This window comes from Lissotriton vulgaris, chromosome 7 (genome assembly GCF_964263255.1).
Source record: "Lissotriton vulgaris chromosome 7, aLisVul1.2, whole genome shotgun sequence".
Lineage (NCBI taxonomy): Eukaryota > Metazoa > Chordata > Amphibia > Caudata > Salamandridae > Lissotriton > Lissotriton vulgaris.
The window spans coordinates 774,809,103-774,826,819 of NC_141695.1; the positions used below are offsets into that span (position 1 = coordinate 774,809,103).

General features: G+C 45.4%; 1 protein-coding gene across 1 annotated transcript in view; it reads left to right on the plus strand.

Moving 5' to 3' along the window:
- Nucleotides 1–13,387, plus strand: part of FAAP100 (FA core complex associated protein 100) — a 347,891-nt gene extending 334,504 nt beyond the window's left edge. Inside the window, exon 10 of the mRNA XM_086931007.1 lies at nt 12,293–13,387. Within this exon, the coding sequence (XP_086787133.1) occupies nt 12,293–12,424 (132 nt within the window). The 3' untranslated portion in view covers nt 12,425–13,387. The remainder of the gene's footprint in view (nt 1–12,292) is intronic.
- Nucleotides 13,388–17,717: the final 4,330 nt, after the last annotated feature.

Consider the following 17,717-nt stretch of genomic DNA (forward strand, 5'->3'; position numbering starts at 1 on the left):
TCAAGCACCATTCCTGGTAGTTGTATTTCACTGATCCCTTCTGGGTTCAACTTTTTCACTGATAGAGACAATTACAAAACGCTCAGTAACTGCACATCCTCTCTAGTGATCTCATGTACTGCCCCTCAGATTCTGTGTTGGCACCTTGGCAATTGAGACTGTGCTTGTTTGCCTAGACAGTAGAGTGCTTCGGGCAATAGTAGATATTGATTTGGTCCTGTGAGTGCATGATAGATTAGTGCATTGTGGTACACTGACTTTCTAATATGGCAGTCTGGTCTCATCAAACGCTATGAACTGAAACAGTGCAAAAACTGGTGGTAAAGGTTGTAGAGGTACTTCTGGGGTATGCAAGATTGGAGGACTCTATATTAAGTTGTCTTTCGCAATTCTTTGGTAATATTGTATGTTGTGCTGGTGATTTCTCTCTGCCTCTTTTACAACCTCCCTCCTTGCTTCTGGGGTTTTGAATACTTATTTAATGGAGTAGTCCTATTTTTTTTCTGGATTGTTTGATTCAGTTTCTAGAATACTGGAACCATCCGAGTACATAGTAAGAAAGTAATTACGGTTTTATTGCCTAATTTATTAAAATCATTGCTAATCAATATACATTATATGCAATAAAATTAATTAAGCATATATTGTAGTAAAATTACACCTACCTCGCTTTGATTCATGGGACCAGGGATTTTAGCGATGGTATGAAGGCGCAGATTTTATTTTATTACAGGCGGTTAACATAAATTTGACAAAAGAAACGCCTTTTATTTGAGTATTTGAGTCTGATTGAAAGGTCTTAACCATGTAATGACATGGCTGAATGTTTAAAAGGTCGACCTTTTGTCTTAACAAAGATCATCATTCTGAAAGCAAGGATTTACACAGACCTAGAATATGGATCTGGGACTGTTTTCGCTTACTGCACACCTGACACCTAGTGTTCAAATCCGCATTTAAATTGCTATAGCTAAAGTTTTCTAAGGGTACCGAAAAAAGCATGTGTCTCACATTCATAAGCCTTTGAGTTAAAGTATATGGATAATTTTAAAATAGTTGTGTTTCAATAAATTTGTATGTACTGCTCACCATCTATGAATTATGTCTTGTTTTCAGTTTATGTAACTCCTCATGAAAGGAGACATGTTTGGCTTGGTTCATTGATAGTTACCTAATCTGTGGGACTGACCAGTTTTTCAAAATTATACTTTTGTTTAAGGCAAAATGAAGGTACTCTCTTCATGGGTTTTTTCCCTTCATAAGATCTTTACAAAAAAAACCTTGACTGATTGTGGCGGAACTGCTTTCAGTTTTACATAGTAGGACAAGAAAACCACTTGAGCGTAAGCGTTACTTCAAAATACTTAATTCCAAGAGTACTTGTGGTTCGGGCGTGGATTCTGGAAGATGGAAAAGAGTTCTACACACCTTCTATTTTCCTACGTTTGTCCACCCCTTTAAAGGTCCATGGTAAACTATCATGCCATATGAAATCGTAAGGAGTAACTTGCTCGCCACTAGACGAACCGGTGGTAGGACAGTGGGGCTGGAGAGTTTCTTAAACATTATTTGAGTGTGCCTTTTAAGGTGTGGGCCTTAGCTTTTAACATCTCTAACTGCATTGCTGCTCCACCTCGTTCTTCAAACCATATTCCCAAATATTTATAGCTTTTAACTCATTCTAGGGTGTTGGCATCTAACTGTCAGTGGTCCTCTTTCTTACGTTTACTCCCCAAAATTACTATTTTTGTTTTTCTTTGTTATTTCTAGGACTGTTTTCAAGGTAGTAATAAGCGTTTTGAAACATAAAAAGGGGTTTTGAAATGCTTTGCAGTCTTGTCTAAGAGAACAGTGTCACCTTCCTTCTGCACCGTACCTGTGCATTGCTAGCCTAAATTTATTGAGGTAGGGAAATAATCTTCTTAGTATATCCCCACATCTGGTGCATACAGGGTAAATAACAAATGTGCACATATGCTGCCCTTTTTGTGCCCCTTGTTGGTAAAGATCTTCTCTGACACAACCATTTGTGTGATTAGTCACACCCTTCTTAATGCTTGTGTGTAAACTGAAATGATAGTGGTCAACAGAGGCGGCATTTTAGTAGTTTTTACCATAATCTCCCCCTGTCTGTGCTAACAAAAACTATTTCCAAATCAATGAAGACGGTGTACAGCGGGTTACTTTTGGGGACAGTTGCTTTTTTAATAATTAAAAAGAGTGTTAGTTATCTTCTCTTTCACATCCTTTCTGAAAGCCCATTTGATATTGTGGGATAATCCCTTTGTGATTGTCCCAATACTCCAGTTCCATATAGAGAAGTTTAGCAAAACATTTTCCGTCAGTGTGTAAGAGTGCAATCATACTGTAATTAGATAGGCAGGACTAGGACACTTTTCGGGGATTTTGCACGAATAACGAGCCCTGCCAACTATCAAGAAAGATGTTATTTGGTGAGGAGTTACGATATAGAGGTGTTACGATCTCTGCCCATAAAGATGGATTTGCATCAAACATAACTCGCTGGGAAACCATTCGCACCCAGTGTGCCGCATGTTCTCAAAGAAGACAGAATCTTCTGAATTTCTGTACACACGAAGACCCGCACATGTTTGTCCCGTGCTGTAAAATCAGCACAAACTGCACCATTTGCAGTGAAAGAGGGCACTGCTTCTTTTCTTGCCGCTCGAGTAGATTTTCTACCCGAGCTGGAGCTTTCTCAACGCAAACGGAAGGCTTCTCAACGCGAGCGGTTGCGACCATTCACAACCACCCGTGTTGAGAAATCTAATGCTCGCGTTGAGAAATCTCTCCGGGAGGAGGATTTTCTGTGCTCGCGCTCGCCAACTTGATGTTGGCGAGCCAGGAAAAGACACTGCTACGCAGAGCAGAGTTTTTCTGAACTCCGCGTGCTCTGTGGAGTGTAGAAAACTCCACAAACTGAGCGGATTTCACTACCCAGGGCTAATCGTAATATGACTATTAAAACCTACATGCATACATATTTAAGACTCCTGCCGACTGCATAGACATTCTGAAGAGATGTTCTCTATTACGATTTAATATCATTTCTAGTAGAAACATTTAAAAAAAGAGTGTGCTGTATTATTATAGTCTTTTGTGAGACTTCTTCTGTCACAGTTCCCGCAGGTCTGAAACTCTGCTGTTTGTGAGCTGGACGGAACGCCGTCTTAACTGATGGCCTCCTTTCGAGGCCACGCTCAGCTCATGCCACCAACATGTTTAATATAATATGGCTTTCATAAAGTTGTATTAAAGAGATAGTAGGTCCAGCATTCTTTGTGTATTAACCTAACACCATGTTAGATAGGGAGAGATTAGGTTCACAAATTTACAGACCCGTGCATGTTTTTACCCAGAGATCTTCAGATGTGCATTATAACCAATGGTTTTGTCAGAAGTCTTTTTTGGTAACCTGATTGTGTACACTGCGCTGTCTGACACATTCTTAATGCAATTGATTAAGAGTATTACGTGGGCAGAAGGTAGCAGAACTTCGAGACAACTTTTAATGCTGTAAGCCACTGCAGGTCGAGGTGCAGCTTTTATCAACTAATTGTCTTAAATGGGAAGCTTTCTTCATCGGCTATTTCCATGAAACGTTAACTCAAGCTTTTCTGGTAACTGTAGCTCTCCCTCATCAAGAGGACAGTTGCCAATGTGACTTTCCTGGGCGACATCTCATTTTGAGATACTTGTTGTTCAATGACCTCAAATCCATTTGGTTCTCTTTCAGGCATATCTCTTTAGACATGGATTCCATGATGCACCCTGAGACAGCCCTCTCGAATGAAACATTTTGCTGAAAAGGCACCCTCCTGTTTTCACACCTCCCAAGATGCCCTGTTTGCAGTTCCGGTTTTTGTTTTTTTGATACCTGATGGAAGTCCCATATCGAAGAGAAGGAAATGTTACTGAACCTGTCGTCCTAGTTCTGACCAGTGGGCATATTCACCTTTTTCATGTCCATCCCTCCCTAAATGACCTCACGAAGATGAGGGGATGGGGCTGAGCAGGGCATAGCAGCTGCTTCAAGGCTCTAATCCTTGGAAGGCGATCAGTGTCTTGGCCTGGGCCTCTGTTCAATATATTTTCTTTTGAAAAGGATCTTCTTTTAGGAATAGTATGGGCTTATTCTTAATAAACATATCTCTTGAAAAGTTTTTTATAATCAACGAAACCCCTAGAAATGGCCATGATCAAGAAATTTGATTAAGTAGAAGGGTAAGCAGTGGAGGAGTAGGGTAAGCAGTGGAGAAGGAAGGTAAGCAGTGGAGTAGGAGGGTAAGCAGTGGAGAAGGAAGGTAAGCAGTGGAGTAGTAGGGTAAGCAGTAGGTTAAGAGGTTAAACAGTGGAGTAGGAGGGTAAGCAGTGGAGTAAGAGGGTAAGCAGTGGGGTAAGACGGCAAGCAGTTGGGGAAGACGGCAAGCTGTGGGGTCTTCTGGATCGCCTGGACCTTCTTCCAGATCGGTTGCTCCCCCACGCTCCAGCTGAACTGCAGCTGCCTCGCTCTGTCTCCTGGCGGTATCGTTTTGTGAACAAGCATTTTCAGCTGTATTTGCATATTTGTCTGACCCTCGCAGCCTAGAAGCGCTTTGCTCGCGCAGCGCCGCATTTTTCTATTTAATTAATTAATTGCTAGCGCGACCTTGCTGAGGCTGGCTGATTTGATTTTGGTACATTGAGGCTTGTGTATTTACTTGCAATTGTCCTGCACACTCGGCGCTGTAGTGTATTTGCTGCCCCTGGCTCCATTAGCCTTTGACCCTCCATTTTGTTGTTTGTTTTCCCCTGGTCCGCCCCTCCTCCCGCCACCGCCTCCCAGCTGCTGCCCCTCCCACCCACGATCTCTACCCTTCCTCTCCCCCGAGCAGATTGTGATCGCCTGGACCTTCTTCCAGATCGGTTTCTCCCCCACGCTCCAGCTGAACTGCAGCTGCCTCGCTCTGTCTCCTGGCGGTATCGTTTTGTGAACAAGCATTTTCAGCTGTATTTGCATATTTGTCTGACCCTCGCAGCCTAGAAGCGCTTTGCTCGTGCAGCGCCGCATTTTTCTATTTAATTAATTAATTGCTAGCGCGACCTTGCTGAGGCTGGCTGATTTGATTTTGGTACATTGAGGCTTGTGTATTTACTTGCAATTGTCCTGCACACTCGGCGCTGTAGTGTATTTGCTGCCCCTGGCTCCATTAGCCTTTGACCCTCCATTTTGTTGTTTGTTTTCCCCTGGTCCGCCCCTCCTCCCGCCACCGCCTCCCAGCTGCTGCCCCTCCCACCCACGATCTCTACCCTTCCTCTCCCCCGAGCAGATTGTGATCGCCTGGACCTTCTTCCAGATCGGTTGCTCCCCCACGCTCCAGCTGAACTGCAGCTGCCTCGCTCTGTCTCCTGGCGGTATCGTTTTGTGAACAAGCATTTTCAGCTGTATTTGCATATTTGTCTGACCCTCGCAGCCTAGAAGCGCTTTGCTCGCGCAGCGCCGCATTTTTCTATTTAATTAATTAATTGCTAGCGCGACCTTGCTGAGGCTGGCTGATTTGATTTTGGTACATTGAGGCTTGTGTATTTACTTGCAATTGTCCTGCACACTCGGCGCTGTAGTGTATTTGCTGCCCCTGGCTCCATTAGCCTTTGACCCTCCATTTTGTTGTTTGTTTTCCCCTGGTCCGCCCCTCCTCCCGCCACCGCCTCCCAGCTGCTGCCCCTCCCACGCTCCGCCCCCTCCAACATCCATTTATGGCCAATGTCCCCACGCGCAGCGTCCACGCGCTACGGCCACGCCGAAGGTGCGCCAAAGGTAAGCCCGTCTACGCCCGTCTGCGCCTGGACCGCGCCCAGCGCCATACCCCCTGGTCCCCGTCCCTCCCAGCCCCCCGCATTACCTACGATGCCGCCACCCTCCTAGCCCTTAACCCCGGTCGCGCCCCCTACTGCGTCCAAGCCGCCCCTGGACACACCCATGGACCTTTCTCTTGCTACTCCTGCAAATTCATCGGCACCGACAACATCTCCGCTACGACCACAACACAGATTCCCGACCCCAACCACCTACAGTGCATCCTTCTCAACACTCGATCGGTCCACAGACACGCCATTGACCTATGGAATCTACTAGACACCATCTCTCCAGACGTCGCCTTCCTAACAGAAACTTGGATGAACGCTTCCTCCGCCCCAGACATCACCATTGCCATCCCCGAAGACTATAAGATCACTCGCAAGGACCGTACCAGCCACACAGGAAGAGGAATCGCTATCGTCCATAAGAAATCAATCCGCATCTCAACCAGCTCTGACGCCAACCTCGCTAGCTCTGAACACCTTCACTTCCAGATCCACATCGACCCCAAGACCACACTCAGAGGCACCCTCCTCTACAGACCACCAGGACCCCGTGCAAAATTCAGTGAAGACATCACAGACTTCATCACCCCACACGCGCTCCCCTCCAAAGACTACATCCTTCTGGGAGACCTCAACTTTCACCTTGAAAAGATCAACGACCGCAACACCGCCACCCTCTTAGACAACCTCACCAACCTCGGACTTAAACAACTAGTCACTTCCCCCACCCACATCGCAGGTCACACACTCGACCCCATCTTCACCTCCAGCAATCATGTCTCCTTCAGCCACACTACGGATCTCCTCTGGACTGACCACAGCTGCGTTCACTTCACCTACAACAAACCAAAACCCACCAACCACCTCCAACCAACTCTGCAAAGAAACTGGAACAAAATCACCACGGACCAGATCTCCGCATCGCTCCTTCTAAACACCCCAGCCCACTCTTCTAACGCAAACGAAGCCGCCGCCAACCTCACCCTATGGTTATCCAACACCGCCGACACCTTAGCACCACTGAAAAAACGTCAAAGCAAACCTGGCAGCAAAAAGGCCTCATGGTTCAACGATGATCTTAAGAAGTCCAAGAAACTCTGCCGCTCCCTTGAAAAGGCCTGGAAAAAAGACCCAACCACTAGCACCAAGGACGCCTTCAAAAACGCCACCCGCACTCACCACCAACTAATCCGTAAGGCCAAGAAAACAGCATTCAAGGATCGACTTGACAACAACGCCCACAACAGCAAGGAACTTTTCAACATCGTCAAGGAATTTTCCATTCCCTCGGCCAACTCCAACGACATCACCCCCTCTCAAGCCCTCTGTGACTCCCTAGCCTCATTCTTCCACAACAAGATTGCAGACATCCACAACAGCTTCGACAACCAACCCGGAAACCAACCCACCCTACCATTTGCTGAACATTCTCCCCCCGTGAACACCCTTAACGACTGGAACCCAATCTCCACTGAGGACACAATCCGCCTGATGAATTCCATCCACTCAGGATCCCCCACAGACCCATGTCCTCACCACATCTTCAACAAAGCAGACTCCGTCATAGCACCGCACCTCCGAGACGTCATCAACTGCTCCTTCAACTCCGCCACCTTCCCGGAGGACTGGAAACACGCTGAACTCACCGCCCTTCTGAAAAAACCCACAGCGGACCCCACCGAACTCAAAAATTACCGCCCCATCTCGCTCCTTCCATTCCCGGCCAAAGTCATCGAGAAAGCTGTCAACAACCAGCTCGCCGCCTTCCTCGAAGCCAACAAATCCCTCGACTCCTCACAATCTGGCTTCCGAGCAAAACACAGCACTGAGACCGCCCTCATCGCAGCAACAGACGACATTCGAACTCTACTGGACAATGGAGACACAGTCGCCCTCTCTGCAGCATTCGACACAGTCTGCCACAGCACCCTTTTACAACGCCTCAATAACATCGGAATCCAAGGAAAAGCACTTGAATGGATCACCTCGTTCCTCACCGGAAGAACCCAGAGAGTCCGCCTCCCACCATTCAAGTCCGAGGCCACTGAAGTCATCTGTGGCGTACCACAAGGATCTTCACTCAGTCCCACCCTCTTCAACGTATACATGAGCCCCCTCGCGGCCATCGCCCGCCAACACAACCTCAACATCATCTCTTACGCGGATGACACTCAACTAATCCTTTCTCTCACCAATGACCCCAGCACCGCCAAAACTAACCTACACGAAGGAATGAAAGAAGTTGCCGAATGGATGAAACAAAGCCGTCTGAAACTGAACTCAGACAAAACAGAAGTCCTCATCTTAGGTACATCCCCCTCTGCATGGGACGACTCCTGGTGGCCGGAAGCCCTCGGAAAAGCACCCATCCCGACAGACCACGCACGGAACCTAGGCGTCATCCTGGATTCTTCACTCTCAATGAACAGACAAGTCAGCGCCGTATCCTCTTCCTGCTTCAACATTCTTCGCATGCTCAGAAAAACATTTCGCTGGATCCCCACCGAAACAAGGAAAACAGTCACCCATGCTCTGGTCACGAGCCGACTGGACTACGGAAACACCCTCTACGCAGGCACTACCGCTAAACTCCAGAAGAAACTCCAACGAATCCAAAACGCCTCAGCCAGGATCATATTAGACATCCCACGCAACGAACACATCTCTGGTCACCTTAAAGACCTCCACTGGCTACCCGTCAATAAGAGGATCACTTTCCGACTGCTAACCCACGCACACAAATCACTCTACGACATCGGACCAGAATGCCTCAACTCACGACTGTCCTTCTACACCCCCTCCCGCCAACTACGTTCTTCCAGCCAAGCCCTCGCCACTGTACCTCGCATCAACAAGACCACCATGGGAGGCAGATCCTTCTCATACCTGGCTGCTAAAACATGGAACTCACTCCCCACTTACCTTCGCCTTACCCAGAACCACCTAGCATTCAGAAAGCAACTTAAAACGTGGATATTTGACAAGTAATCCTCCTCCCCTTTCTAAGCGCCTTGAGACCCTCTGGGTATGTAGTGCGCTATATAAATTCTCTGACTTGACTTGACTTGACTTGGGGTAAGAGGGAAAACAGCGGAGTACATGGGTGAGCAGTGGAGTAGGACGTTAAGCAGTGGAGTAGGAGGGTAAGCAGTGGAGTAGAAGGGTAAGCAGTGGAGTAGAAGGGTAAGCAGTGGCAAAGGAAGGTAAGCAGAGTAGTAGGAGGGTAAGCAGTGGAGCATAAGGGTAAGCAGTGGAGTAGAAGGGTAAGCAGTAGGTTAAGAGGTTAAACAGTGGAGTAGGAGGGTAAGCAGTGGAGTAAGAGGGTAAGCAGTGTGGTAAGATGGCAAGCAGTGGGGTAAGACGCAAACAGTGGGGTCAGAGAGTAAGCAGCGGAGTAGACGGGTGAGCAGTGGAGTAGTAGGATAAGCAGTGGGGTAAGATGGCAAGCAGTGGGCTAAGAGGGTAAGCAGCGGAGTAGATGGGTAAGCAGTAGAGTAGAAGGGTAAGCAGTGGAGAAGGAAGGTAAGCAGGAGAGTAGGAAGGTAAGCAGTAGGTTAAGTGGTTAAACAGTGGAGTAGGAGGGTAAGCAGTGGAGTAAGAGTGTAAGCAGTGTGGTAAGATGGCAAGCAGTGGGGTAAGACTCAAACAGTGGGGTCAGAGAGTAAGCAGCAGAGTAGACGGGTGAGCAGTGGAGTAGGACGTTAAGCAGTGGAGTAAGAGGGTAAGCAGTGGAGTAGAAGGGTAAGCAGTGGAGAAGGAAGGTAAGCAGTGTAGTCGGAGGGTAAGCAGAGTAGTAGGAGGGTAAGCAGTGTTTTCGGAGGGGAGGGTAAGCAGTGGAGTAGGAGGGTAAGCAGTGGAGAAGGAGGGTAAGCAGTGCAGTAAAAGGGTAAGCAGAGCAGTAGAAGAGTAAGCAGTGGAGTAGTAGGGTAAGCATTGTAGTAGGAGGGTAAGCAGGAGTGGGGTGTTGGGGAGTTGTTTCTTTGCCTCCCTTGTTCCTTCTCTGTTCCTTGGTCTTAAAGCACAGAATATAGTGCAAGAGGTGTGTGTGCGGGAGTGGGATGGTTGGGGGTATCTTGCCCTTGGCACAGGAAATGTGAAGGGTAAGGTGCATAATGCTGTTGGATGGCGTTTCCTACTTGCAGGCCTCACTGTTCTCTCAAATGTGCACATAACACAAAAACATTTCAAATTAGAAGCTCTCTTTCCTGCAGCGGTCTGCTCTGCTCTCCATTCAAGGGCTGGGGACGGGCTGGTCTAAGCACATCTTTAGCTGCTACTGCACTCTGTGTGTGCTGTACACTCAGTTCTCCACCTTCGGCTAGTGAACCCCCAGGTTATGTAGTTGCTTTGTCGCCCGGTGACAGTAAAGGATTAGCTGCACACCTGAGTTCTTGATTAGGGGGTGAGTCACTGGGCGTGACTTCCAATAAGTCAGGAAAAAACTGCTGAGGCAGTGTTAAGCTGTCAAAATAACTTGAGTCAGTGCACAAACACAATAGACTGGCTTACCAGCTCCATCCATCAGAACAGACGTTTACTTTGTACCTTTCCAGTAGTTTCAACAACTGCAAGCCTCATCTGGTCCCATCTGGTCCTGTGCCCCCTCTAATGGATGAATGGATGGGTGTTCTGTACTGCTGCTGAGCCGACCAGTCCCTTTGACTGCTTTTACAATTAATACTAGCTTTCCAAACTACCTCGCAGTATAGGCACAAAGGGCCATATCTACACATCCTGATGGAAAGTATGGTAAAATCAAAGATTCCATATTGATGCCCTATGGAATGTGTCAATGGGTCAGTCCTAGTCCCACAACCAAGCGCTTTAGTATGTTCACAGGGACCCACAGAGCACTGATCTAACAGATGGCCCTCAGAATGTGGCCAAAGGCCCATGGCAGAATACCACCGGAAAATGTCCTCTGAATATAACCCATCTCTCCGAGTGACTGGATAGTGTTCAAGAAAGGATGCCGCTGCTTCGCCCTATTGTAAATCACCACAAATGGATAACTCGTGTCTTCTTCACCCCTTAAGTCCTAGCGTGTGGGGAGCAGCTGCCTCAGCTGTATTTGACGGACTGTGAGGAGCAGGCCAGCATCTGTGTGGATAGTCTAATAGTCTAAATAGGGTCACCCATGTGAAAATCTGTTGCTTTGGTGACATAAATAGGGGTACTCTGAGGCTGAAGGCCATGTGGAGTGTGGCTCCATATAATGCCAGACACTGTCCAAATGGCTGGAGTGACTTTGGCTGCTTCTTACTCGAGGCCTCCGTAACTGGCAGAGAAGGTTGGGGACTGCTGAAAACTTTTTTGTCACTTCTCTCGCCTGAGCTAAGTCTGATGCTGGTGGTTTGGTTACAAGCCCTTTTAAGACCCCGGGGGCTCTGAAACATTACAAAATGTTCAAGTAAACACCTTAGAAAAGTAGATCATTATAGAAAGGTGAAACGTAGTAGTCAGCTTGAAAGTTTACCAGAACTCCGTGACGCTGATAAACCTTTTAGTTCAAATGAATTACACGGGCCAATGAAATGTTGAATTTGTTGTAACTGTGTACCATTCACACGATTTATTATTATGCAAAATGTGAATGAGACTGCTTATTTTCAAACTTTAAAATTCTAGCCTTTTGAGTGGTTCCGAAAATTTGTCATTTAGTTTTCTTTAAAGCTGGTGGGGAAAACAGTTGTCTAGTTAGGACTGGCATTAGCTAAGACCTTTTGATTGTACTAAAATTATATATAGGACATACTTCCTTAAAGGGTCTTTTAGCTAGCCCTCTTCATCTTCAGTGTGTCATTCACATTTCAGTTCTGCCTGTTGCAGGAAACCATACAGCAAAGGACAGTGGGTCAGCCCACTTTAGCCATTGACTAACTTCACAAAGAGTGACTGCATTCTTCCAGTTCGCAATGCACATACACACAAGGTAGATTCCTTAGAAGCCAGGGACACCATGGTAATGTGGAAATTTTGAGACAAATAATATTTTTGCTTTAGCCAATGATTTTTTTAGATTGATGAGAGCACAGCAGCTACCCCAGCAAAAAACATGGCTATCAAAAGCCATAACAAAACAAACATTGGCAAAGCCAAAAGACTGGCAGTGAACTCTTGGCTTTGCTAATGCTTGTTTTTGTTGTGCTCCTTAATAATCGATACATAACCTGACTCTTTCAAAGAGTTTATCTAAAACATTGATGTGCTGATTTTCACTGTTTTAAGAGCACTGCTAAGAGTCGTATTTGAAAGTTGTATTGCACCATGCCAAGCCTCAGATTGGCAAGAGTGGTTGGTCCCTGATAAGGAATGTATGCCTTATTTAATTTTTGGGTTTCTCACCTTCATTGACCCCCTCCTTATTTTGTATCATTTATTTCTCTCGCTCTTCTCACCTCACTGTACCCATCTCTTCTCCGATTAGAAGCTGTTAAAAGAAGCGCAGGCCCTGCGTGACCAGTTGTGTCTTGGGAAAGATTCAAGTTCGAGTGGCACTAGAGAGAGACTCCTCAGCATCTACAGAGACCTGCGGAACCCGAGCCTGGTCATCCTGTGAAGATGTGATTCCACGCGTGGAGTGACACCCACCAGTTTGCATCTGAACACTGTGCAGAAAGGCATCTGTGGTGCCAAGGGACACTGTTCAGCCTTACAGGACTACTGACCGAGGAAAGGCGGGTGGAGACCGAGTTATTTGCTAATCTCCCATTCAATTGGATTAGGGCATTTCTTAGTGGTAAGGAAGGGATTAGAACATGTTTGGTTAAAAAGAGGATGTTTTCATTCATAAGTTGAAGATATGATCAGTTTCGTCTAAGTTGTTGTTACAAGGATACCCTATGCAGACTGAAACAGAAATGAAGATTTCTTCCAAGTCTAAATGTTGGACATTTTTGTAGAGCCACATTGTTCTGTCTAGATAAAGCAAAGACACAATATTTTTTTTAAATGTGGTGCTCTGTTATGGACATGTGCATGTGGCTGCATGCATATAAAGGTTTTTACCTCTAGAGCACATGTGAGGTTCATTCTTGGTATCCTGTACCCTCAGATTTATTAATAGAAGGGGAACACCCAGTCCCTGAGCTGCAGCTGCAACCTGTTCTATAGGGCTGAAATACGATTTCTCTTTCTAGTACTGTCAATCTCGCTTAGAAAGAACCAAATCGCTCAGCCCATTACCTAACCCATAAAAAGAATCAAATAAAACGTTTTCACCTCGTAAAAAGCTCATAAGAACTGTACGCGTTTGTAGAACAGGCAATTAAGTGCTATCTGGTTGAACATTTCGTATATTCTTGCGGATGAATAGCATTTTTGGGGGAAAAATAGATGGTCGTGGAAAGAATGTAAAACAGTAAAAGTGCTGTGAGAATAGGCAAGAGCCTACTTATATGCAAAATTAAAAGGAGGTTCCATTTCAATTCAGGTAAAAAATGATCCAATTCAGCCCCTTTGGGGGTGGAAGCGAGAAATTATCATCTTTACTTTTGTAATAAAGGAGATGACGAATAAACTGGTTGATGTGATTTTTGAATTTCTTTCCTATCATTTTCCTGTTTAAAGTCTGTATGTATTTAGAAGGTTTTTTCGCTTAAAATTGAGCTTTCTTCTTGTCCTTTGAGTAGTGTATGAAAGATGTGTGACTCGCCTCCTACTGCAAATTGTGGTCTAAGTGGCTTTTTATTATGCTTCTCACTTGGTGCGACCACAGTTTGTTCCACTACTCATGTATACTTGTACACCTTGAGTGTAAGACACTACACCACAGCTGTGGACAAATATTTGTTATGTAAAGGATTCTTCCAATCAAGCCTGCTGGCTGTAGACCAAACGGTCAGCACCTCAGCATTATGCGCAACCCACATTCAACAGGGAGTTTAAAACATTGCTTTGCCTTATTTTACATTGTGTTTATTTGATTCCTACGGTGCACTTACTCAAAAAAAGTACTTAAAAAGATAACAATCACCGGCACCTAAACAAAACATAAGATAAACGAGAACAGAGTTGTAACATACATTATGGTCACCATCCTATCCACAGTTAAATGACACGATCTTAACGACAGTGCAAGCACTTCATGCACAGTCGTTCTCAAGCACACACAAATCATGAAAAATAACAATTAAGTGAAGAATGCAGGCACAAATAATGGACAATGAAATCTTCAATGCTTTTACTAAAAACTTTTGATATAATCCATCAGGCCTTTGTCTTGTTGCATCATTGTCTCGGCATGCTCGTTCTACGCTTGAGGAGTTGTCAGCCCTAATATGGGCATGCATTCTAATGGCACAGGTATGAATGCCCCAGAAGATTAATAGTCATGCATGAGAGAAGGGCTTACCGCGGCGTGTGGCATCCACACCGTGCGTCTCTGGTTATAATGCATGGTGCCAGTGGTTCGTGATTGTCTTGCGGTGTAAAGCTAGGATTACCTTCTGTTTCATTTACAATGAAGGATGCGGTTTGGTATAGGTGTGATTGCTTGTTAGGACAGGTAAAGAAGTTCCAACCCTTGTGCAGGATCAGTTTCCACCAGTACCAGCTGTGGGCTGTGAAGCAGTTTATAAGTTTGTGACTCTCTGTGTAGAACCACTGGGCAAAGATCCTCCTCTGGTCAAGGCGAGGATAGTTCTGGTAATAGAGAAGGGTAAAACAGTGGGTATCTGGACAAATCAGTTTTGTTTACATAGCCATGGCACGAAAGAGTGTAGGTGTCGGCATTGAGAGCTGTATTTTAAAATACTCTTAACGCTAGGGCTCAAACGTGCGTTAAAAATATTCAGGTGGATTGCACCAAAATGGCCCTAGTCGTTTTCACCTACACCTTGCCCAAGGATCCTTGGGACAATGGAGCTCTGATTAGGGAATGCAAAAGGCTCTACGCTGCCCCAGCTCGCTCCTTCTTTTGGATATATCCGCAGACACTTAGCAATGCTGCCCGCGTACCATGAATCTGTTGCACAAACCCCTCAATGTGGTTCTTAACATAATATAAGCTCTGCATTGTTTCGCACTGTAAGGCCAGAGGATGTGTTTTTAACGCAAGTGTCAGCTTATGATGGATCAACAATGTGTAATTTAATTATTTTTAAATCTAAATAAGACTGGTGACACTGACCCTTGGTGTGTCGGAGGCATGGATCAACTATGTCGATCTCTAAACCCTCCTATACTTGGAGGACAGGGGCCTACTAGCTGTAAGTGGAAGGTGGGCAAATCCAGAAAAGGACTTAAGTGCCTTGGCTTCTGCTTATTTAATGAGTAAAATGAGCGTAGGTGAGGAACAGTACCTTGGTGTCGTGGAGTACCTCTATTATTAGGCTGGTCATCATTGTTGGTTGTTTAGAGCCAAGGTGCTATACAAGTGTGAGCCAAAGCAGTTGTCATCTGAGTTGAAGCAGATGGCATAGAAGGCTGAGTTGCTATTGGATGAAAATTTTCCTGCTCAGTTATTGAGTTGGAAATCAGTTGATTGCCCTTTCCCTATATAAAAGTACAGGCAATCCAACTGTACAGCTTCAAAATTATGGGTGCATGGAGACGTCACCAGTAGTTTCCCTCCTTTACTTACTAAGCCCACCGATAGGGTCTCTGTCTAAGTCACTAAGTTCATGGGGATGTAACTGTGAACTACAAGAGGACTGCATTTATGCCTTTGAAGGAGAAAATCGGCAGAACAAACCACAAAAATTTGATAAACAAATTATTGTTCCCGAGCACAGCACAATAAATATTGAGTCAAAGAGAAACTAGATCAAATTCTTTCTGTATTCAAAGTTCATTAAGTCTATTCCTCTTATTTTCCTTTCTTTCTCTTCACAAGCGTGAAATTTCCATCACATAGTCAGTCTTCATACAATGTTCATTGGAGTCATACAAAATGCAGCCAGAAAACCAAGCCGACACGTGTTTCGTCACGGGAAACATTTACCCAATGACTTCATCAGGGTATAAGAATTCCTCGCAAAATCATACACCACATTCCACGTATGACCTGTCTGTGGCCCCGTACAATACAAGACTAGGTAAAATCGTTTTCTCCTCAAACGGTCATGTCTTCATCCTTCATTTATAAGTTCAATATCTCCATATAGTTCATATATCCGGTGTGATTCAAAGAAGAGTATATAGAAATTTCTGGGAGAGTACTCCTGTCGTCATCTTCAGTACTTCAAAAGTTGTGGCGATAATTTGTTTTTCTTGTATTCTTTGTGTTCACACAGAGGAGTCTTGGGGACGTAAGTGGCAGTTTTCCCTTTGTTCCCTGGAGCAACTTACTCTAGGATTCACTGTAAAAATTGGCCTTGCTCAAGGTTTAACCTAGCCTCGCTTTGTGTTCTATCACAAAAATTTGATGATGCCGGAATAGGTAGTCCTCATGAACCAATGGTGCAGTTTCGTCCCATGTGTTCTGGTACTCAGAAGTGACAGATCCAAGAGTGGAAGTCCCCTCCGAAAATGGGTCCTGGCACGCTTTTAAGAGTGTAGCTCTTTGTTGGGTTTTTTTGAAGACCTTTATTGTATCTTAATGCAAGAACACAACGTTTGGCCTAAAAACCCGCAAGCGGGGCCGGCCACAATCAAAGTCGAGATCCATGCCTTAGTATCCACATCTAATCATAGCAGCAGTAATCAATAGCATGTTATTACAACCAGGCAATGTGTTAAACTGAAGTCTTGCATTATCAATATATAGTTACAAGCAGTCTTATTTTTGGCATACATTAGTAACAGCCGAACATGGTAACACCCCCCTTCCCAACGACCCCGGAATCCAATCAGGTCAACATTCAATAGTACAGAATAGCAGAGGACAGTTAAGGTAATCAGGACTTTGAATTTGTTATAGTAGCAGTGTAGACACTGGTCAGTACAAGCTCACACATACAAGGCTCATGCAAGCAAAGAGAACGCAGCACTAAATCAAGTGGCCTCAGATGACAATTATATATTAACTATGCACATAATGAGACAAAGGTTATCAAGATCACAATCATAATTCGACAATGGACACCTATCCATATAGTACTATCCGTAATAATCCACTCAGGCACTGCACGCTAGCATTAAATCGTACCTCAGTCATCGTCAAGGTTAGACCGCATGTATGCAGTGTAGGGGCCCCAAATATCTCGTGGGCGCAAGGCAGCAGGTAATTCCTCATAATAGCAAGTCATCTGATCACGGCAATATGCCATGTCCTGCTACCAGAGTTTGACATCAGGTACCAGTCTCCCACCCCAGCAAGCAGCCACCTTGCGTTTAGCAATCTGCAGCGCCAACAGCACCAACTTTCTCATTCCAGCTGGCACTCCAGAGGCCACGCCCAGTAGGCATAGGCGCGGGTCTTTAGCAATCTCAATTGCTGTCATTCCGGATAACGCTTCAGTCACACCCGCTCAGAAAGCAGATACTCGTGCGCATCCCCACGCCAGATGGAACAAATTGGCGCCATCCATGCCACAACGCACACAAACAGATGATTCACGGAGACCATACCTGGTCAATTGTGCAGGCGTATAATACCATTGTGGCAAGAATTTATAGTGAATGAGTCGAAAATTTCCATTCGCTGCAAATTTACCGGTCATAGAACAGCACTCGCACCATTCATCACCAGTCAAGGGGTCAGGCAAGCACGCATCCCATCTGGCCTTTGCAGCCTCATTCCCTCCTCCCTCATCCTCCTATGACGCTCGGTACAATCGTGAGATCAATTTCACCCTATCAGTTGTCGTATATATTATCTGCAATGCGCCTAACACATGTGGCTCCGCCGGAAAAGAAGGATATAAGGCTCGTATCACAGCACGCAATCTGACATAGATAAAGGTGGCCAT